This window comes from Megalopta genalis, chromosome 1 (assembly GCF_051020955.1).
Source record: "Megalopta genalis isolate 19385.01 chromosome 1, iyMegGena1_principal, whole genome shotgun sequence".
NCBI classification, from domain to species: Eukaryota; Metazoa; Arthropoda; class Insecta; order Hymenoptera; family Halictidae; genus Megalopta; species Megalopta genalis.
Genome location: NC_135013.1, coordinates 34,772,040 through 34,792,175, shown reverse-complemented (window position 1 = coordinate 34,792,175; position 20,136 = coordinate 34,772,040). Strand labels below are relative to the sequence as shown.

Below are 20,136 nucleotides of genomic sequence, written 5' to 3'. Positions count from 1 at the left end.
GGTCGGGCCGGAAATTGACAGCGAGCTGAATCTACCAGGTAAGATTCTCCTTTTTCGTTTTTCTGGGTTCGATCGTTGTCAATTTTTGTTGCGGGGGTTATTTGAAATAAAAGGGTGTAGAATGAGACACACGTAAATAACTATTGGGTTGTCCGGAAAGTTCGTGCCGATTTTCGGTAGGTAGCGTGAGAGACCCGACTGAATATGTCACAATTATTGATAACAAATGACACGTGTACATATTCTAAAAGAGATAACTTCAGCCATATTTGGAAAAAAGTTTGGTTACGATTCGTTAATTTTTATCAGTTTTGCACGCCTTAGAATATGGTGGCGAATAAAGTGCATTATAGGCATTTAATGCTTTTCTTTCTCCGAAAGGGCAAAAATGCCACACAAGCGGCGAATAAGATATGCGCTGTTTATGGCGAGGATGCTGTAGCCGAAAGAACTGTGCGGAAGTGGTTTTCTCGGTTTAAAGCTGGAAATTTCGACCTTGAAGATGAAGAACGCCCAGGTAGGCCGTCCACCACAGACGAGGATACGATTAGAACAGAAATCGAGAATAACCCACGCTCGACATTACGTCAATTAGCAGGAATGCTAAATAAATCAAAATCAACCATCCGCGATCATACTGTGAAGCTTGGCTCCAATATTTTAATGAGCTGCGTTTTAATTTTCCTACAAAATCGGCACGAACTTTCCGGACAACCCAATGTATTTAAGAAAGAAGTGAAGGAGACACGGTGAACAAGCGCACAGTATGAGAATTACTGTGTAATTATACCTGTGTACTCTCAGGTATATGGAAAGCCTGCACTTCAGGATGTGGAGGCTTTCCAAGACTCAAGAAATTAGTTCTTTTGTTTCAACAATTTTGTGTGTGTCGCGTTTTGGATATATCTTGTGGATTTAGAAAATAATTTAGCGCTTCCGTCGAATAATTTTTGCGAGGTTGAAGTTGAGTGAAAGTTTTGATATAGGCACAAAAATTTTGGACGCAGAAAAGACACAAAAATTTCGACGGAATTGGTCGATCGTTTGAAAATTATTTATCGGATTAAAAATCGAATCAAAAGTATCGGAAGAGACTGAAATAATTCAAGAACATAAATCGATCATTTTCATCTTGCTAAAATTATCGAGGGAAGAATCAAATTTTCTATTTTCCTTCGAGTTCTTACAATCGATGCAGAAAATGTTTATCGAAAAGATCTTCGATGCGATTACTAAATAAGTCAACGCACGATTATTTCCTATCTCTAGCAACGACAATAGAGAAACGAGTCTTCGCAAGCGTTGCAACATTTCTGCATTGGATCGTCGGCGGTTGGAAAAAAAAATATTTGATCGCTCGAAATTGATTAATTCCGCTGCGGAATATTTCCCGGAGTCGTGCAATTAGTTTCGATAGCCGAACGAGTTGCGCAATCGGGCCGATCCATCGACTATTTAGCGAATCGCGTTTTGCCAGCGAAAGTTGAATCGCAAAACACGAGGGTCCCGACAAAGGATCGAAACGATCGAAACGTCGAGTTATCTCGTCTATCTCGCTCGGCGGGGATTAAAGCGAAGGGCTGGAAATTCCTGGATTGATTTAGGTAACGATCGATCCGCCGTGCAATTAAATTCGTGCCTTTTCGCCACTGGAAACGGGATCGCGTCGCGGCCTGAAATAACCCGTATGAAACGTATTAATTCGCAGTTCGCGCGGCGTTTTCCATTCTCTTCTCTTCTTTTTTTTCCCCCCCTCCCCGGTGCCGCTTTAAAACTACTGTTACGGGAGCGACGATTCGATGGAAACGTAACGGAAGGGCGAGCCTGAAAACACACAGTCCGGGAAAATCGCGATCGAAAATGTTCCAACGATATCTTCTTCTCTGAGTTCCCGCGGGAACGCGTCCGAACGATCGGCGAATTTTTGTAGGAAAATTTACAATCTTCAAGATTTCCTGTTTTAGCAAATAAAAATTCGCCGAACGATATCCGTTGGATCTTTATAGAAAAATTGATAAAGACGAGTATTTTACGCTTGCCAAAATGTGAATCTGTTCTACGAGATAATAGACTTTGGCATTTTCTGACCAGAGAATTGCGGAATATTTTATTATCGGACCGTTGCGAACACCTTCTCCGATGCCTCAGCTTTCACCTCAAATTTTTTTATCCCGGAAAAATGAAATTCGTGCTTGCTATATACGCGATCATGCGCGTCCTCGATCAAGAAATCCGAAAGACCGACAAAGCGTGCTTCTCTCATTCAGAGCGCTGCATCTGCGACAATTTCGATGATTTTGCATTATCATTTTGCGAATGTATTCTTGAAACATTGTTGTTTTTCAAGCGAACGCTGAAAGTCGATTTCTTCGACTCTTCGGATCGGTCGATCATTTTCAAACGATCACCGACAGAGCGTTCGGCTTTCGATCTACGAAATCGAATTAAGTACGATTCGAGCGTGCTCGGTGCATTATTTAATGTTGCGGCAGGTGGTCGCGATCCTCGACGAGCGAAGTCGAAGCCAGAAGTTATGGCGAGCGCGATAGAAAACCGGGCATTGTGGCCCGGTTCTATGGAAGCGTTGCGTGGCGGCGCAACGTTAATGGATTGCCGGTGGTTTTGTGGATAAATCTAGAGATTTCGGGGACGAACGCGGCCCCGAGATGAAAGTTGTAAACGGGTGTTATTGTGCGGTTATGCCGTCGGTGCAGCGGCGTCGTTTAACTTCAAAAGGCAGTTACGTATTCCGAGCGTCGCGTTCGATATTATTGTTACCGGCTGTAGCCGTGTTCTCGCGGATAACGAGTCGAACAATGCGAAACATACCGCGGAAGACGAACAACGCGAACTGCACGGAACGAGCCGTTTAAAGCGATCGCGACGATTTATTTCACTGTATGCCGATACTCCATTTTATTTATTAATGTAAAAGGAAGTCTAGTAGGAAATATACAGGGTGTCTCAAGAATGTCTCGCAATCCAAAAGTGGGAGATTCCTGAGGTCATTCGAAGCAACTTTTTCCTTAACGAAAATGCGATCCGCGGCTTCGTTTACGAGTTATTAACGAAAAACAGTGACCAATCGGAGACGAGATCATTTGGCGCGAGACGGCCGAGCCAGTGAGCGGAACTGGGCACCGCGCACTCGTTGACTGGGCCGCCGCGCGCCAGCCGAGCTCGCCTCTTATTGGTCAGTGTTTTTCGTTGATAACTCGTAAACGAAGCCTCGGAGAAAATTTTCGCAAAGGAAAAAGTTGCTTCGAATGACCTCAGGAACCACCCATTCCCGGATTGCGAGACATTTTCGGGACACCCTGTATATAGTAACTCGATCTTCAAAATTTGTAAGCTTTTTATAGCAATTTTTACGATTTTCTATGTCCAGCAATTTTCATCGAATTAACTTTACAACGGGAAAATAAAATGCTTCGAAGATAAAACATGGAAAATAATTCTCGATTAAAACGTTCGAACGCATCTTCCGACCCGATTCGTAGAATTAATTGAAATTTCGGAAGATATCTTCCGAGGTATCTTCGACGGATTAAACGAAGGTTCGGAAAGGTGTCTCTTGACCTTTCGGGTAAAAATAGAGTTAATAAAGCGCGAGAGAAGTCCGTTCTGGCACGTTTTCGCTCGAACATTTAACCGAGGGCGACGAGAAACGAAATGCTGTGGGTCCGCGCGGCGGGAGACAAATGCGAGACGATCGCGATCGGTTCGCCGGATACGGCACTCGAATTTGTCGGAGCGGACCTAGTTCCAGGGTTAACGAGCTACCGAAGAATTGCTTTCACTCACCTCGTAATATCTGGTACAGGAAGACCTTGATGTGGTCCGGGCTGAGATGCTGCGGACTAACGATGATCTTGTGCAGATCGCTTTGAAGCAGCTCCGTGATCACGTATCTATTCGAATGAATCGTTAAGGAATTTGTTATTAACCGGTTTACAGAAATCGTTCGCCGTAGGACGACGACCGCGTCCAGCTGATTTTCTCTCTGTCTCAACAAGGATCGACGCGTATTAAATTCGTAAAATTCTCCCCAATTTTTCTGCAGCTTCTAAACAAAAATGAACAATTTCGGGAAAGGAGATGCTTCATTTTTGCAGATTGTCAACTATTATAAAACGAGGCGCGAGGCTCGGATAATCGTATCTCCTCTTCCCAAGTTGTCCATTTTCGTTTACAAGTTGAAAATAAATTCGGGGTTAAATTTACTGTTTTAGGCAATGAAAGTAAATTGTTCTTCGTTCGACGAATGAAACGGCGCGTGTTCTTCTAGTGTTGTTAGCCGATACAATTGTTCGAATAGAGTAGAAACATCGAGACTCCAAAAGGTACAGTAATGTCTCTCTAACTGACGCCCAGATTGCGCACAAAAATGTTCCGTGGCCAAGGGAAAGCTAAATACAGTAATGTCTCTCTAATTGACGCTCAGATTGTACATAGAAAAGGACGTCTCGTTTTTATAATTATTGAAAATCAGTGACTATAAAAACGAGTTGCAAGGCTCGAATTCGCAAGGCTCCTCTGCCCAAATTGTCCATTTTTCTCCAAAATCTGAGCGTCAGTTAGGGAAACATTACCGTAGTTCTCTCAGTTCGAACTGGGACAACAGGTTCCGACGTTCGCGTGCGAAGGACTGCCGCGAGAAATACTGCGGCACGTGTCAAATCCATTTTTCCGAGTCGTTTAATCGGATCGCGACAGCGCGAATCGAAATCGTCGGCTCGTCGCGCGATCGATCGATCGAAACGAGTCGGCGCGTCGACGGCGAAACCTCGGCCCGACGACGACGACGACTTAATGGATACCTCTCGTCGGCTTCGCGGGAGTTAATCCGTCGAAATGACGCGGGAAAAAGAGAAACCGGGAGGGAAAGAAAAAAGGAAAATCGCGAAGACAGAGGGCAGAGGGGAAAGGGTAAAAACGGAGGCGGAGCTGACCGAGGAAGAATCCGAACGATGTCGTGGTACCGTGACGAAAGTAGCTGGCCTTAATAAACCGGGAGGCTAATTTACGGCGCTTGACGGGCTCGAAACTTCCTCGGGACCAGGGGGCCGACACAATGGCGGACCGTCCGCTTCCGGGGCTCGCTTTTGTTGACGAAACGGCGAACGAACAGACATTCCTGCCCCCCGGCCCGGCCCCGCCCGATTATTCGCCGAATTACCGACCGATTAATTGCGCTCGCCTCCGTCGGCGAACCTTCGATCCGCCCTTCGAAAATCCCTTCTCGGATTTTTCCCTTCCGTCGAGAACCTTCCGCTATTGTTCCCCGAGTCTCGCGGACTTCTCTTCGGATCCATAATCTTCCGCTTTCTCGGTCTCCTCGTTCGTTCCCTTCGTACGACAACGAAGATATCTCGCGCGGTCTACGATCGATTAAAAAAGAAGAACTAGCTCGCGAAAGAAGAAATCTTTCGCTCGGTAACCAGGCTCGACACCCTTAACCCGTTGCCGCACTTCGACGAGTCCGACTCGTGCCGGCGATCTCTAATTATTATTATTTATTATACAGAATATTTTCTGTTAACACTTAGCCAACCGAACGGGGAGATCTCCCCGCTTTAAATTCAGTCGATCGGTGACCGAATGGATGATCAATGAAAAATTAAAAATGATCGCTTCATTTTATCAAGATCTGCAAGAGGCACGAATGCTGCAGAAGTGTGCTTCGTAATTTTTGTTTAATCGAGTGAAATATTTTAGTTTTACGAACATTTTTTCGGTTTCTAGCGCGGTCGTGGAAGTGTTAAGTATGAACGCGTTATTCCAATCTTTTCGGTATATAAAAATGACTGAAGATATAGTAATGTCTCTCCAATTGACGCTCAGATTGTCCACGAAAGTCGACAATTTGGGGAGAGGAGATACGATTATTCGAGCCTTGCGGCTCGTTTTTACAGTCGTTGGCAATCTATGACTATAAAAACGAATCGCAAGGCTCGAGTAATCGCGTCTCCTCTCCCCAAATTGTCGACTTTCGTGGACAATCTAAGCGTCAATTAGAGAGATATTCGAGCCTTGTGGCTCGTTTTTACAGTCGTTGGCAATCTATAACTATAAAAACGAATCGCAAGGCTCGAATAATCGCATCTCCTCTTCTCAAATTGTTCATTTCTGTGCACAATCTGTGCGTCAGTTAGGGAGACATTACTGTACCTCGTGCATCGCTATTTAAATATTTGAGAAAAAACGCGAACGCGATAGATATAAATCGTCTTTTTTCTTCTTAGAAATCATTGCGATCGAAAAACTGCTCGTCACCGTAATCGCAAAGAAAATGAAAAATGAAGAAAAGGAAATTACGAGAAATTAAGTCTAGAAACAGTCGACGTAAATCGATGCGGCGCGCGCGTCGAGATATCTTCGAATTTCCTATTGTGCATCGGCTACTTCGCTCGACCCGGCTCTACCCTCGTCAATTTCAATTTACGAATTAATTCGCGGCCTCCAGAAAACATTTCCGACGCGATACGGTTTAACGCGACGTTGGAAGAGCCTCGGAGTCGGGTTCTTTTCTTTTCCCTTCGAATTCCTCTCGAATCTCGCCGCGGTAACGAACGATCCCGCGGAGGAAACAACCGGGGAGAGGAAACCGAGAAATGGTAAAAAAAGAGGGCACCCGGCGTTCCCCGTGGGGCACCGTCGAACTACCGGAAGCTTAATCGTGGCTCGGCCGTATCGGCGGAGCGATCTCGAGGATCGTGAGATCCGCGGAGCGTCTCTGGGACACGTCGATCCTCGGCCGAGAAACATCCTGTCGGCGCGCGCGGACGCCTCTGGAACAGGTTGCCTCCGTCGGCCCGATCCTCGGGGATCTCGCGAAAAATATCCGGTTGCCCCGGGGCCCGGCCGGCCCATCCCGGTCCTCTCGGTCCCGTCCTTCTTCCCTTTTCGGAGGCCCGGCCGGATCCCCCGGCGCATCGATCGTATTTCAAAAGAGATAGTTCGAAAGCAACGCGTCGCGGCCCGAGCGGCAAGAGGCTGCGCCGCGCTTTAAGTGTTCCACGGAGGCCGAAGCCAGCCGGCCGGACCAGTCGACTTGCATACCACGCCAGGTTCGCAGCCAGCCTCTACCCGCATTCCAACCTACTAGTCGACCTCATTCCGCCATTATACTATTTCATTCTCCTCGCGAGCCTTTTCTCTCCTCTCCTCGCGGCCGGCCGCTCTCGGCTCTCGGCTCTCCGCGCGTCGACTCAGCGGCCGAATGAAAAATCAAATTCGAAGGTCGCGGACCGTAACGCCTGCCCTAAAATCCCGACCGGTCGTTCAGGGGAGCCCGTGTGGCCGGCCGTGATCCCTCCCGCGTCTCGAATTAGTCTCGATCCGGACACCGTCCACCGCAGAAAAGGAACAGCCCGAGCTTCTAATCTTCGGACGGCGGACATTTTTCAGCCAGTTTATGCCAGTCACGGACGGATCGAATCTTTACGGTCGATTTTCATTCGTACCTCATTGAAACCTCTTTGTCGAGAGCGTAGCTGATCCTTTCGTTGGTTTCAATATCAACGGTTAATAATTATTACGGTGAATTCTCTCCAATTTTTTGCTTGTCGATTCGACTTTCTATTTTTCGGATATTCGATCGTCATATCGTTCCAGACTGTACGAAAGTTCGAACAAATTCCGCGGTTCTACTCGTCGAAGTCCCCAATTTGATGCACGAGTGTCGGTCGAACGAAACACAATTAATGCTCGGGGATTGCTGTTTCGATGTAATTAAGCAAATTAATTTTCGGCCGACTCTGAACGAGCCGCAGTGTTGGCGGAGAGAGCTGTGATTCCTAGTTAATTTCTAGCAACGCAAACCTGGCTCGAAGCATACAATCTCTCGTTCGATGAAGGAAGACGGTAAATTATCCCGATTCCAAAATCATTATTCGACGTGCTGGGACTTTTATTTCGGCCCGATACACGGAGCGATAAATTACTAAACCGGGACACGCCGCGGTGTGCGCAATTATAGACTCGAAATCTAAATCTTCGCATCGTTTCCGATATGAGCCGTTTATTAATATAATATATTATATTATTATAATATAATTATTATTATTATTATATAATTATATTAATAATATAATATATATATTATTATATATATATGTAAGTCACTTTTCTTTTTTTTTTTAAATGAAAAGATACCGTTCAATTGTAATCAGTGTTACCATAAACTCGACTTTTTTGAAAAAGTGACGTATGCCACTTTCAAAATAAACGGCTCATATCTAAACGAAAACTTAACAAAATACAGTATTTGAGTATTCCTATTTTTAATTATTTTCAATGTTGAAATGCACAGATACGATGCGTTGTTACGTTCTTGTTCAACCAATTAGCTGTGTTCGATGTGAGGGAGGCGCCTCAATTAACTGTTTAAATTATCGCAACGTCGTCTCAGAAAATTCATCTGCAAATACCGTCGAGAACGCAAAAGTTACTTCGAGTCTGTAATTACTCCCTGTAAATGTTTTCGAAGATAAATGCCTGCTTTCGCATCCTACAGAAAAAGAGAGAGAGGAGACGATTTCGATTTCGGAGAAAAATCCGCGGCCCGATAGAGTCGGCCGAAACGGTTTCACGCGCGGGCAGAGGAGCGGGCCGTGGAGATCGAAGGCTCTCGGGATGAAATAATATCGGCGATGCCATGCCCCGTTTAATTTTCAAGGTATTCGATCATTCGAACACACTCGTGCTGAATGGCATCGTGGCTGAATGACTCCGAACGACTCGCGCGGCGCCGCGCCGAGCCGCGCCGAGGCGGCTGAATGCGCGCACTCGTCACTCTACCGATTTTCCCGGGGACCTTTGATTCCATTGCGCGAGCCTCCGCTCGATTCGCGCTTTCCCGGCCCGCCGTCTCCGTTTTTTCGGTCTCTCGCCCCTGCCGGCCCGACGACTTCGGAGTCGTATTTTAGTTTTTCAGCCCCCTCGGCTTTCCACCGGCACAACAAACAAAGCCTCTTTCACCGAAACCGTAATATTTTTCGCCCGCCCAACGCGCCGGTCCTGCGCGGACCCCTTTTCTCAACCCCTTCTCGCCGCCCCTCGCCGTCGAAAAGCCTAGTTTTACCTTCGAACCCCGCGGCCGAAAGGCGCCTCTCCCTCTCCCCTCCTCCGCACCCGGGTTTCATTCCACGAATGCCCGGTCTCGCTGAAAACGGAACACGCTTTAAGCCTTCGCGCGATAGAACGCGCTCCCGCTATTTTTTATTAATTTTCGACTCGATGGGCGCCGCCGCCCGCGCTCTTTGCCGCGGCCGCCCACTCGCGCTAACGAAGTCGAAAGTCGACCGGGAAGTTGGAAATCTCTTTGCGGAGAGCGGCAGAGAGCCGGTCTTTTGCCGAGGGGAGCGCCGACAAAGTTGGCTTTGACCGGTGAAACGGCGTCGAAGAAGGGACGCGGCGGACTTGGAACTGGAATTCGAAATGGAAACAGAGAGTCGATCGAAATAGAGACGGGACTAATTAGGGGAGAACGCGTTAATGATGCGCCGAGTAGATAAGTGTGTTGGGCAACGAGACGATAAAACGCGATGAATGTAAATGCGAAAATTGCCAGATACTCGCGGACGCAAGCTCGAAGAATCGATAAATGAGCCGTTCATTTTGAAAGTGGCATAAGTCACTTCTGTTTTTTTAAATGAGAAGATACCGTTCAATTGTAATTAGCGTTACCATTAACTCGATTTTTTTCGAAAAAGTGACTTATGCCACTTTCAAAATAAACGGCTCAAATTATGCTGGAATAAATTGAGAACGTTCGAAGTCCTGTTACTTTGTCTGCGAAAAATCTTATCTTTACCGGACTCGTTTCAAAGAGGGAAGTCTCCTCATCGACACTCTTGAATCGAATTTTGCCACGGAACCTTTGTTCCAACGAAAAGGGCCGAGAAAAGCACCGGGAAACGCGAGCAAGACACGGGCGATGCACTTTTCGTTCAACGTGCGACAAGGTCGCGAAGAAAAATTGCAGATGAATCTTCCGAGGTGACGTTGCCAAGCAGAGAGACTGATCCCTGCGAGAACACGATGAGACCAGCGCGAAAAAAAATTGTTCGAATTCCCCAGAGTTGTACGAAGTTCGATGCGAATCGATCTACAGTAAATTCTCTCCAATTGACGCTCAGATTGTACACGAAAATGGACGATTTGGGAAAAAGAGAATACGATTATTCGAGCCTTGCATAACCTTGACATAATCTCTTCACAATTCGTAACTATAAAAACGAACCGCAAGGCTCGGATAATCGTATTCTTTATATTTGAAAAAAGAAAGCTGTTGAAATTGCAAGTACAGTAATGTCTCTCTAATTGACGCCCCGATTGTTCACGGAAATAGACAATTTGGGAAGAGGAGATACGATTATTCGAGCCTTGCAGTTCGTTTTCATAGTTACGAATCGTCAGGAACTATAGAAACGAGCTGCATGGCTCGAATTATCGTGTCTCCTCTTCTCAAATTGACCATTTTCGTGGGCGATCCGAGCACCAGTTAGGGAGACATTACTGTAACTCGCTTCCGCGGATTTTCGATCTCGCTAGAAATCGCTTTCCGAAGAATCTGCATAAATCGTGTAACGAGCATAAATCATCGATCGACCCTTTCAACAGGACACTTCGAATTGTTAACGACAACAGCGACGAAACAGAGATATTTATAGATGATATCACAAAAAATTCAAAACTGTTCCTTTGAACAGCTGATTCTGTATTGATATCGATATTAATTTCTTTGTTTCTCTTTCATTGCAATATTACAATATTGCGATATTGCCGTTAGTTGTTTTAACAGAGATATTTGCAGATGATATCACAAAAAATTCAAAACTGTTCCTTTGAACAGCTGATTCTGTATTGATATCAATATTAATTTCTTTGTTTCTCTTTCATTGCAATATTGCAATATTGCGATATTGCCGTTAGTTGTTTTAACAGAGATATTTACAGATGATATCACAAAAATATCAAAACTGTTCCTTTGAACAGCTGATTCTGTATTGATATCAATATTAATTTCTTTGTTTCTCTTTCATTGCAATATTGCAATATTGCGATATTGACGTTAGTTGTTTTACCAGAGGTATTTGCAGATGATATTACAAAAAATTCAAAACTGTTCACTAGAACAGCTGATTCTGTATTGACATCAATATTAATTCTTTGTTTCTCTTTCATTGCAATATTGCAATATTGCGATATCGACGTTATTTTCTTTTTCTTTTGTTGTATAAATTGGTATTTACCCGTGCACATAAATAATGAAATAAATAAATAAATAAATAAATATATCTTAAACGGTGCGGAGGGACAGGTTCGCAGCGGACCTTTCACCGAGGGGGCCCCGACGCGGTGCCCATTGTGATTCATCGCGCGAGGCGATCGATCATTGTTGGACCTTCCCGTTATTGCAATTTATCGCGGCGCGACGCGGCGCTGCGTCCCGCGTAGGCGATTCTTCGAGCAACGATCCTGCGTCGATCGGTTTATTAAGCCGGGCCGAGGGAAATCGATCGTTGCCGACGATATGCAACGCGGGTCCACTTTCCCTCTCTCTCACTCTCTCTTTCTCTCTCGCTCTCTCACCCTCGATGATCGAGCGTTAATTGCCTCGCGAGGATCGCGATAATCGATGGAGTTTATGATGAAGCGCCGATACCGTGCCCGCCGCGTTACATCCTCTCGACGCGGCGCGACGACGTCGGCAACGCTTAACTTCGTCATTAACGGTCGAGATGTTTTGTCACGCGGCTGGCATTTAACTCTCGCGTTTTAATCAGGAATTAGAGGACAATTAACGGGCCGGGATGCTTTCAATGTAGACCCGCGATGATGAATTTACGATCCGCGAGCGGGACGCTCGAGAAATTCCTGATATTTTATCAGCTCGATTAGAGCGCAACGAACGCGGCGACGAGAGGAGCGATCTTCGAAACGCTGCACCTTCGTGGAAAACCATCGTACGACGGTCTGCCCGGGCTCGTTCTAAAGCGCGAAGTATCTACTTTCGAACGCCACAACCTAGGATTACGAACGATTTCTTTGTTACGAGATACAATGAAAAATGTACACCGATCGCAGGCGAGACGGTGCAGGCGAGACGCGTTCCGTTCGAAGCGCGACCGAGTCGCGAGAAAAGATCGCAGATAAAAAATCGAGAGGGGGATTCGAAAGTAGAGACTTCGCCCTTTAAAACGAGCCTAGGCAGACGGTTCTACGATTTTTCTACCGAAAGTTACGAATCTTCGAATATCGACGCACGATGTTCGCGTCGGAATTTGGGGCGATGAATTCGGGTGCGAGGCGAAGTCGAAGCAGAAGGAACGACGCGGAACACGAGAAATAACAAAAATCCGGCGTCGCGCGGCGCTGTTGACCTTCGGAAATCCTCGACAACCATTACAACGATTGCGAAATCCGACTGGGAACACGGCGGACTCGAGTGAATCGCTTCGGCGTCGTCGCCACTCGACCAAAACCCGATATCGAGAGCAGAAAAAAAAAGAGGAAGAAAGGAAAAAGGAAAAAAGAAACGAGTTCGAGAGTCGAGGCAAGATCTTTCCGGCTTTCCGTCGGGCTGACCGGTTCCGAAAGGAAAAATGTCGCGGGTTACCGAATCCCGGTGACCGCATGGAAGATCGATCGCCGTTCCTGCAACCGCTCCGCGCCGCGCCGCGTCGCGTCCCGTCGCGTCTCGTCCCATTGTTTCGGCGCGACGCTCGAGTTTTAATCGCGTTTGCGGGCCGGCCGCGCGCGATCTCTCCGCGCCCGGATTTTCGAGCCCCGTCGATCGAGTGCCGTCGAAACACTTTTAAAAGCCGCGGCCTGGGCCATCAATCTTCCGGCCCGCCGCGGCAAAACAACCGTCATTTTTCTTCCCGGCAGCTCGTCGAATCGCGATTCCCCGACCGGTCGCTCTATAAACACGATCGTCGATCCACCGCGGAAAATCTTCTCGTCGCCGCTGGCGGCCCATTTCCGCGGCCATAGCTCCCGCCGTATAGCCCGGTAACTGTGGTCGATCTAAACGACCGATTCTCGTTCGATTCTAATCTATAGCGTCTATATATATTTCGCTTTTATGGATGATGGCCTTGCCCCGTCGAGTGCGAGGAAGTAGGCCATTTTTCGGAATTTATCGCACCTAAACAAATAAGACAACTTATGCGATATGAATTCTGACGTGATTCGATGGTCGGGACATATTTTTCTGTTGCTTGCTATACAGGATGTCCCAAAATGTCTCGCAATCCGAAAGTGGCGGGTTCCTCGGGTCATTCGAAGCAACTTTTTCCTTTACAAGAATTTTCTCCGAGGCACCGTTGACGAGTTATCAACGAAAAACAGTGACCAATGAGAGGCGAGCTCGGCTGGCGCGAAGCGACCGAGCCAATGAGCGGAACTGGGCTTCGCGCGCTGGTTGGCTGGGCCGCCTCGCATCAGCCGTTCTCGATTCTTATTGGTCGCTGTTTTTCGTTAATAACTCGTAAACGAAGTCTCGAAGAAAATTTTCGCAAAGGAAAAAGTTGCTTCGAATGACCTCGGGAACCTCCCATTTCCGGATTGCGAGACATTTTCGGGACACCCTGTATATTAAATTGATTTCAGAATGAAAAATTGTTCCTCGTCGAAATCTTCGTCTCTGAGCAGAAAGGCGATTTACGAAATTCCGTAACTTTGTGAAAAATGATCGTACGATCGTCTGCTTGGGCTTGTTTCGAAGGGTCAAGTGTCTACTTCAACACCTTCGAACACAGATTTGTGAACGATTGTTCTCCGTCGCGAAACGCGAAGATGTTCCCCGACGAAATCGTTGCTCTCGAACCGCGGAAAAGATTTTCGAAGCGCGTCGGATCATTCGCTGCTAATTTCTAAGCGATCCCAAGTCTCTTAACGCAAAGGAGAACGTTTGTCCTGTGCACTTTGACCGCGAGTAACTTTGCAATCGAACGGTTGCTGCTAGAAAATCGCGCAGAGCCAAGGTAGCAGAAGAAATTTGTGTCGTCGATTTCGAAAATCCTCGAACGAGAACGGCGACGGCTTTTGAAATGCGCCGCGATTGAATCACGGCGTCGTTATTGTGTCAGATAATTGCGCGATCCGGAGTCGGTATCTTGCAGGTAACGCAAATATTTGTCGAGCCGGGTAATATTGGTAATCTATGCTAATTGGACGAGCGCGGGTTAGGTTCGCGGCGCGCGGGCCCAGCCGGCGCGCTCGTCTCGTCCGAGTTAATCGATTAACTGGGCGGGGACGTGTTATTAGAATAACATGGATGTCCGCCGTCGGCCGGGACGTCCTTAAGCGACTATTGATGTTCGGCGTCGGCCTACGCCTTCTCGATCGCTACGCTCGCGACGTTAACGGCGTCGCTCTATTGAAATGTAATCACCTGTATCGCCTGCTGGGGAACCTGAACCGGATTCGAATCGGGATCGAGTTCGGTTTCCTCCGTTCGTCGAACGACGAGTTCGACGCTTCGACCTCGCGGGTCCGTCGCCGAGGGGGTTGCAGCGTCGTTCCGAAAGTGGCGAATCTTATTCGTCGACGGATATAAAGGGAACTCGAAAACAAAAATATTCGCAAGACTGAGATCGAGCTGTTTTTATGGTCAAGATCGAGTTGAGATTTACGTTTTCTCTGGAATAAATCGGGTTCGAGTTCTGTTTCTTCCATTCGTCGAACAGCGGCCGGTTCGTCGCCGACGGGGTTGTAGCATCGTTCCGAAAGTGGCGAATCTTATTCGTCGACGGAAATAAAGGGAACTCGAAAACAAAAATATCCGTAAGACCGAGCTGTTTTTATGATCAAGATCAAGCTGAGATTTATGTTTTCTCTGGTATCGAATCGAGTCCGAGTTCTGTTTCCTCCGTTCGTCGAAGGGCGGCCGGTTCGTCGCCGAGGGGGTTGCAGCATCGTTCCGAAAGTGGCGAATTTTATTCGTCGACGGAAATAAAGGAAACTCGAAAACAAAAAAATCCTCAAGACTGAAATCGAGCTGTTTTTGTGATCAAGATCGAATTGAGATTTATCTTTTTTCTGGTATCGAATCGCTCGATCTGCCCGATCAAGATTTTTCAGTTCCTCTTTGACCCTAAGTTCACGGAACGTTAAAAGCAACTATTTCATCTTTTCTTTTTTTATGGGGACGTTCGATTCGTCTCGTCAGATTTTTAAGGATTAAATATTGCCTCCTAGATATAACTGATAGCGAATAGTTATTCAGATTTCTAACAATTTCCTCGCAACATTAGTTCTCGCGACTCGTTGAATTATTCCATGATTCCACTTCGGGTCAGGGGACGTTCGGGCAAGAGGGATATCGTCACTGACGATTATTCGGAAAAATTACAAGCTTGGAATAGAAGCGGAGAGGAGAAACGCTCCTCTCTGGACGCGTACGTGTCGCGGACCGGAAGCATCGATTGCAACTTCCTCTCCGGCAGCTTCTCCGCAATATATCGAGTATCGTGGCCGAGTATCGATCGCTGGAGCAGTTTTTGGGCCGAGGAGGGTCCTTTGTTTCTCCCCTCTCCCTCTCCCTCCCTCTCTCTCTCTCTCTCGCTCTTTCTCTCCCTCGCCGCGCCTGTCTTTCCGCGTGATTCATGCCTCGATTTCTCCGGCGTTATTTAAAAAGTGATTGCACACGTACCGCGGCCGGACGTTTTGCTCCTGTCTGCCATTTTCATTCCCTTTTCCACCGACAATCCCGCCCGCGATACGCCGTCTTCCTCCCCGCCGTCGGATATCTTCGGCTATTGTTGCGAGCAAGCTCGAAGCGGACGGTTTTGTTCGGACTTTTTGATCTTGCCGCCGCGCCGCGACGACGCGTGATTTGTGCTCGCCGAGTGTTCCAGCTCGGACAGTTTCGTTCTTGCGGCTCCTCCCTTTTCAGCTCGCGAAGCTCCGATCTTTTTCCCTCGGCGAAAGTTCCCGGAAAATTCAACGGGAAATCGCGTTACCGCGTTGTCTCGCGATCGCTGGTCCCGTTCCGTAAGCTTCTTACAATTAATTGTCGAGGCGCAAGCCGGTTTCAAAGCCTCCCCCTTACCCCTTCCCCTAGGGGAATCCATTTTTCGATGAACGCCGCTCGCGCAAAATGCCCGCGTTGTTCAGGACTTTGTTTCTTCGTTGTTTAAGAATTCATGCCCGCCGCTGAGAATGCAACATCCGTCGACCGGAGGATTCTCTACTTTTTAAATAATGCAGCCGGCACAAATGGGTTCCGCGAGGCTTTATTATTCGCGTTCGCTAGTCGACGTTCGTGATTGCCGGCTCGCGCGTTTACAGGGAATTGCATGTTTCATCGGCGGAAGCCGCTCGACCGTTTATTCGGCCGAATTATGCATTCGGACCTCCGCGAAATATCGGCGGCTTTCAGCATTTTTCGTTTTTTTTCTTTTTTTTTCGAACGCAACAAGTGGGACGAACCGTGTAAAAAAATGCTCGAATCGATCTCCCCGAGGTTCGTTCGCCTAGAAAACGAATCGTCGTCGTCGTCGAAACCTCGAGATACGGGTCGCGAAAAATTGTTCGAACGCGCAAACAACGACGAGGCGCGCGATAACAGCGGGGCTGGGGAAAAAAGGTTCGGCAATTTGGAGAATTTTTGTTCGAACCGAACCAGCGAAAGAATCTTTGTAAAATAAATATCGGCGGAATTTTCGAAGCTCGTTTAGCCACGGGAAAATATTTGATCCCCGAGTATTTAAGCATCGGGCAATTAAAAAAATTCTGCGATGCACGCTCCGTGCATGGAGCAGGCACGAAACACCGGATCGGCGAGTGGTCGAATTTTTCGGGACGCAACAAGTGACGGGATCGTCATTGAAAAAATATCACAACATATTCCGGCCCCACCCTCTCGCACCCTCGCGCGACAAGGAAAAAATATTTCGTTATCAAAAAAAGCGGCGGTTTGTACGGCCAGAAAAATGTTTGTACAGGCCGGAGGGAGCGGTGGCGTAGGGGAAGGTTAACTGGAACGGCAAACTCCGGGCTATTTCGCGAAATATCGGCCGCAGAGAATTGAAAACAGAGAAGCCGAATAAAAAGACGAGCGGTTTTCCGGCAACAGCTGATCGATTTTCGGCCGACGCGATGCGACTCGACGCGACGCGACGCGGGGTTCGCGCGCGTGCGATCGCCGCCATTTCGATTACACGGCCGACTATCGAATTCAATGGAACAAGCGAAGCATCTGTCTATTTGTTTCGCGTATCGCCGGTTTTAAAAACCTCTGTTCCGTCGCGCCGTTGCAAAACACGACGCCTGTAAACGGAGCAAAATAGGTCGGAAGCGGAGAGAGAGAGAAAGAGAGAAAGAGATGGATAGAAAGAGAGATAGAGAAAGAGAGATGTGAAACTAAAAAAAATAGAGGCAGAGAGGGAGAATACGATGAAATTTTATCAGCCGTATGCATGCCCGAACGAAAATTTAATCGTCGAACGAGAGGCGTTCCATCGGGTGTGCATCGGCGATCGCGTCGCGCGAACCGCGAGGCTTTATTTCGCGAAATTTCAATTCGCTCGATGGACGTCATTTTCCGCGGTGATTTTATTCTCTCTTTCTCTCTCTCGGCTCTCCTCACCCCCGCGATCCTAAAGCGTCGCCTATCGCGGTGCTCGATCAAACGCGATCTTCGAAATAAAACGAGCGAAAAAATGTACGTAAATAAACGATCGGGCGGGAGGGGGGGGGGGGGCACGATTTTCGTTTTCACGGCCGCTGACGTGATCTACGGCGGATCATTTGGCTGCATTAATCCCGGCGTGCTCGGCTGTGCACACCGGTGATCAAAAATATTTTCCCATCCGCGGCGCTTCCGTGCTATTTAATAAAATAAAAAAGAAACCACTGTTTTCGTTCCGACGTACGCGAATTTTATTCTGTAAACGGCGCGTGTTCGGCGCCGTTGCGTTACGTTACGTTACGTTAGCCGACGTCGATCCGCAAAACGCGTTCGTCAGAGAAATTCCGTCGGAATTCGCGCGACCCCCCGCGCGTTTTTATGATCTCCCACGATGAAATGGAAGAGTCGTGAAGATTTATCTCGAGCAATAAACACTCGGAACAGAGCGGAACGCGTCCAGGAATTCGAAAAGTTTCGGGAATTTGTCGAGCGACGCGACGCCCTTAATTAAGCGGCGCGCGGACTTTTCGAATGATCTTTTCGGGGCCGCGTAAATCGGCGCTTTTAAACGTGCCGCTGGTTCGCTTCCGCCGGAATCGTAAATTCGAACGCGCGAAATTCACGATTTTAATGCAGCGGGTCTGTCTCTCCGCCTTCGCTCGATGGACTCGCGCGTTCGTTTTTATTCCCTCGGGAGAAACGATCGCGACGCGAACTGTTGCGCGAATCTCCTTATCGAAAACATCCGGAAACGAGAATGGAAAGGAAGGAAACGACTGTTTCGACGAGTTTCGACGCGCTGGAAGGATCCGACGGCGACGCGAAAAACGGCGAAACAAGGGGAAAGCGTGATTACAGCGGACGGCGAAAAGGCTCCGAGAAAAATAGCAATTGATTAGCAAATTGAGGGGGCTCGGAATGGGATAATGGAGACAATGTTGCGTGTAAAAGCGAGGTTCGCCGAGTGTAATCGCTGTTATTAGACTCGGCCGTAACGCGCGCGAAACCCGGCGACTGAATATTTATGATACAATCGGCGCGCGGCTGCCGATAATGTTCTTTCCCGACGCGAATTCCGGAAAATTTTCGATTTTCGAGCGATCGCGAGTCACCGGGACGATGCTCGATTCGTTTCGCCCGGTTCTCTTTTCTTTCGCCGTTCCGTTTCTCTTTTCCGTCGAAAGCGTGTATTCTTGTTCCGACGGTTTGTACGAGCGGTGTCCGAACGCGAAATAGTCCGCACCGGAAATAGTCTTCAAAGAGAACGAACAGATCGATTCGCGGAAGTCGAAGCATCGGCTGCGACGATTTCCGAGGCGGCTTTTCTCGAGAAAATTCCCGCGGCGGGAAGTCTTCGAAGAGACTCGCGTTATATTTTTACGGCGTACAAGTAATGTCTCTCTAATTGACGCTCACAGATTGTCCACGAAAATGGACAATTTGGGAACAGGTGACACGATTTTTCGAGTATTGGGGCACGTTTATATTCAGGATGTCCCAAAAATGTCTCGCAATCCGAAAATGGCGGGTTCCTCGGATCATTTGAAGCAACTTTTTCCTTTACAAAAATGTTTTCCGAGGCACCGTTAACGAGTTATTAACGAAAAACAGTGACCAATAAGAATCGGGTACGACTGACACGAGGCGGCCCAGCCAAGCAGCGCGCGAAGCCCAGGTCCGCTCATTGGCTCGGTCACTGTTTTTCGTTAATAACTCGTTAACGGTGCCTCGGAGAAAATTTTTGTAAAGGAAAAAGTTGCTTCGAACGACCCGAGGAAACCGCCACTTTCGGATTGCGAGACATTTTTGGGACATCCCAGTTGCCGATTGTTAATAATTATAAAAACAAGGTGCAAGGCTCGAATAATCGCGTCTCCTCTTCCCAAATTGTCCTTTTCTGTGCACAATCTGAGCGTCAATTAGGGAGACATTACTGTATTTAGCTTCCCTTTGGCCACGGAGCATGCTCGATCGCTCGTAATCGATCTCGATCGCGATCCTTCCGTCGTCCAAACATTCGAGGACGTTTTCGAGAGATCTACGAAAGAGATCAGAGTTGCATAGAAAAAGAAAATCTCGAAGTTTATCCTGTTTCTCTAATCAAAGGAAAGAAGCGATAAATCCTACAACACCGGAAGATTCTACGGTTCGCCGGTAAAAAAAAATAATCGTATAAGTCGGTCGAACGATCGAAGCAACAGAGTGACTAGGTAAACCGCTCCGGCGTCTATTTGTTCGATACCGTTGTAAATCAGCATTTCCGGGTCCCCGATCACGAAGACAACGGTGTCGGTCACGAGGACATCAGTCTTCCTCAAGGAAATCAGTCATCGGCTGTCGCTCGGAAAGCAGGCCGTGTACACAAAAGTTTCCTTTCTCTCGAGCCTCTTTGTCCGCCGTTTCTTTTCCATGCTCTCGCCCCAGTGTCGACTTCCCAGCATCCATTGCGTTACGTCGCGGTTGCATCACGTCGCGTCATCGGCGACCTCCCA

General features: G+C 47.6%; 1 protein-coding gene across 1 annotated transcript in view; it reads right to left on the bottom strand.

Moving 5' to 3' along the window:
* Positions 1-20,136, bottom strand: part of nmo (serine/threonine-protein kinase nemo) — a 277,179-nt gene that overhangs the window by 64,966 nt on the left and 192,077 nt on the right. The window contains 1 exon segment of the mRNA XM_033466160.2: positions 3,805-3,911. Within this exon segment, the coding sequence (XP_033322051.1) occupies positions 3,805-3,911 (107 nt within the window).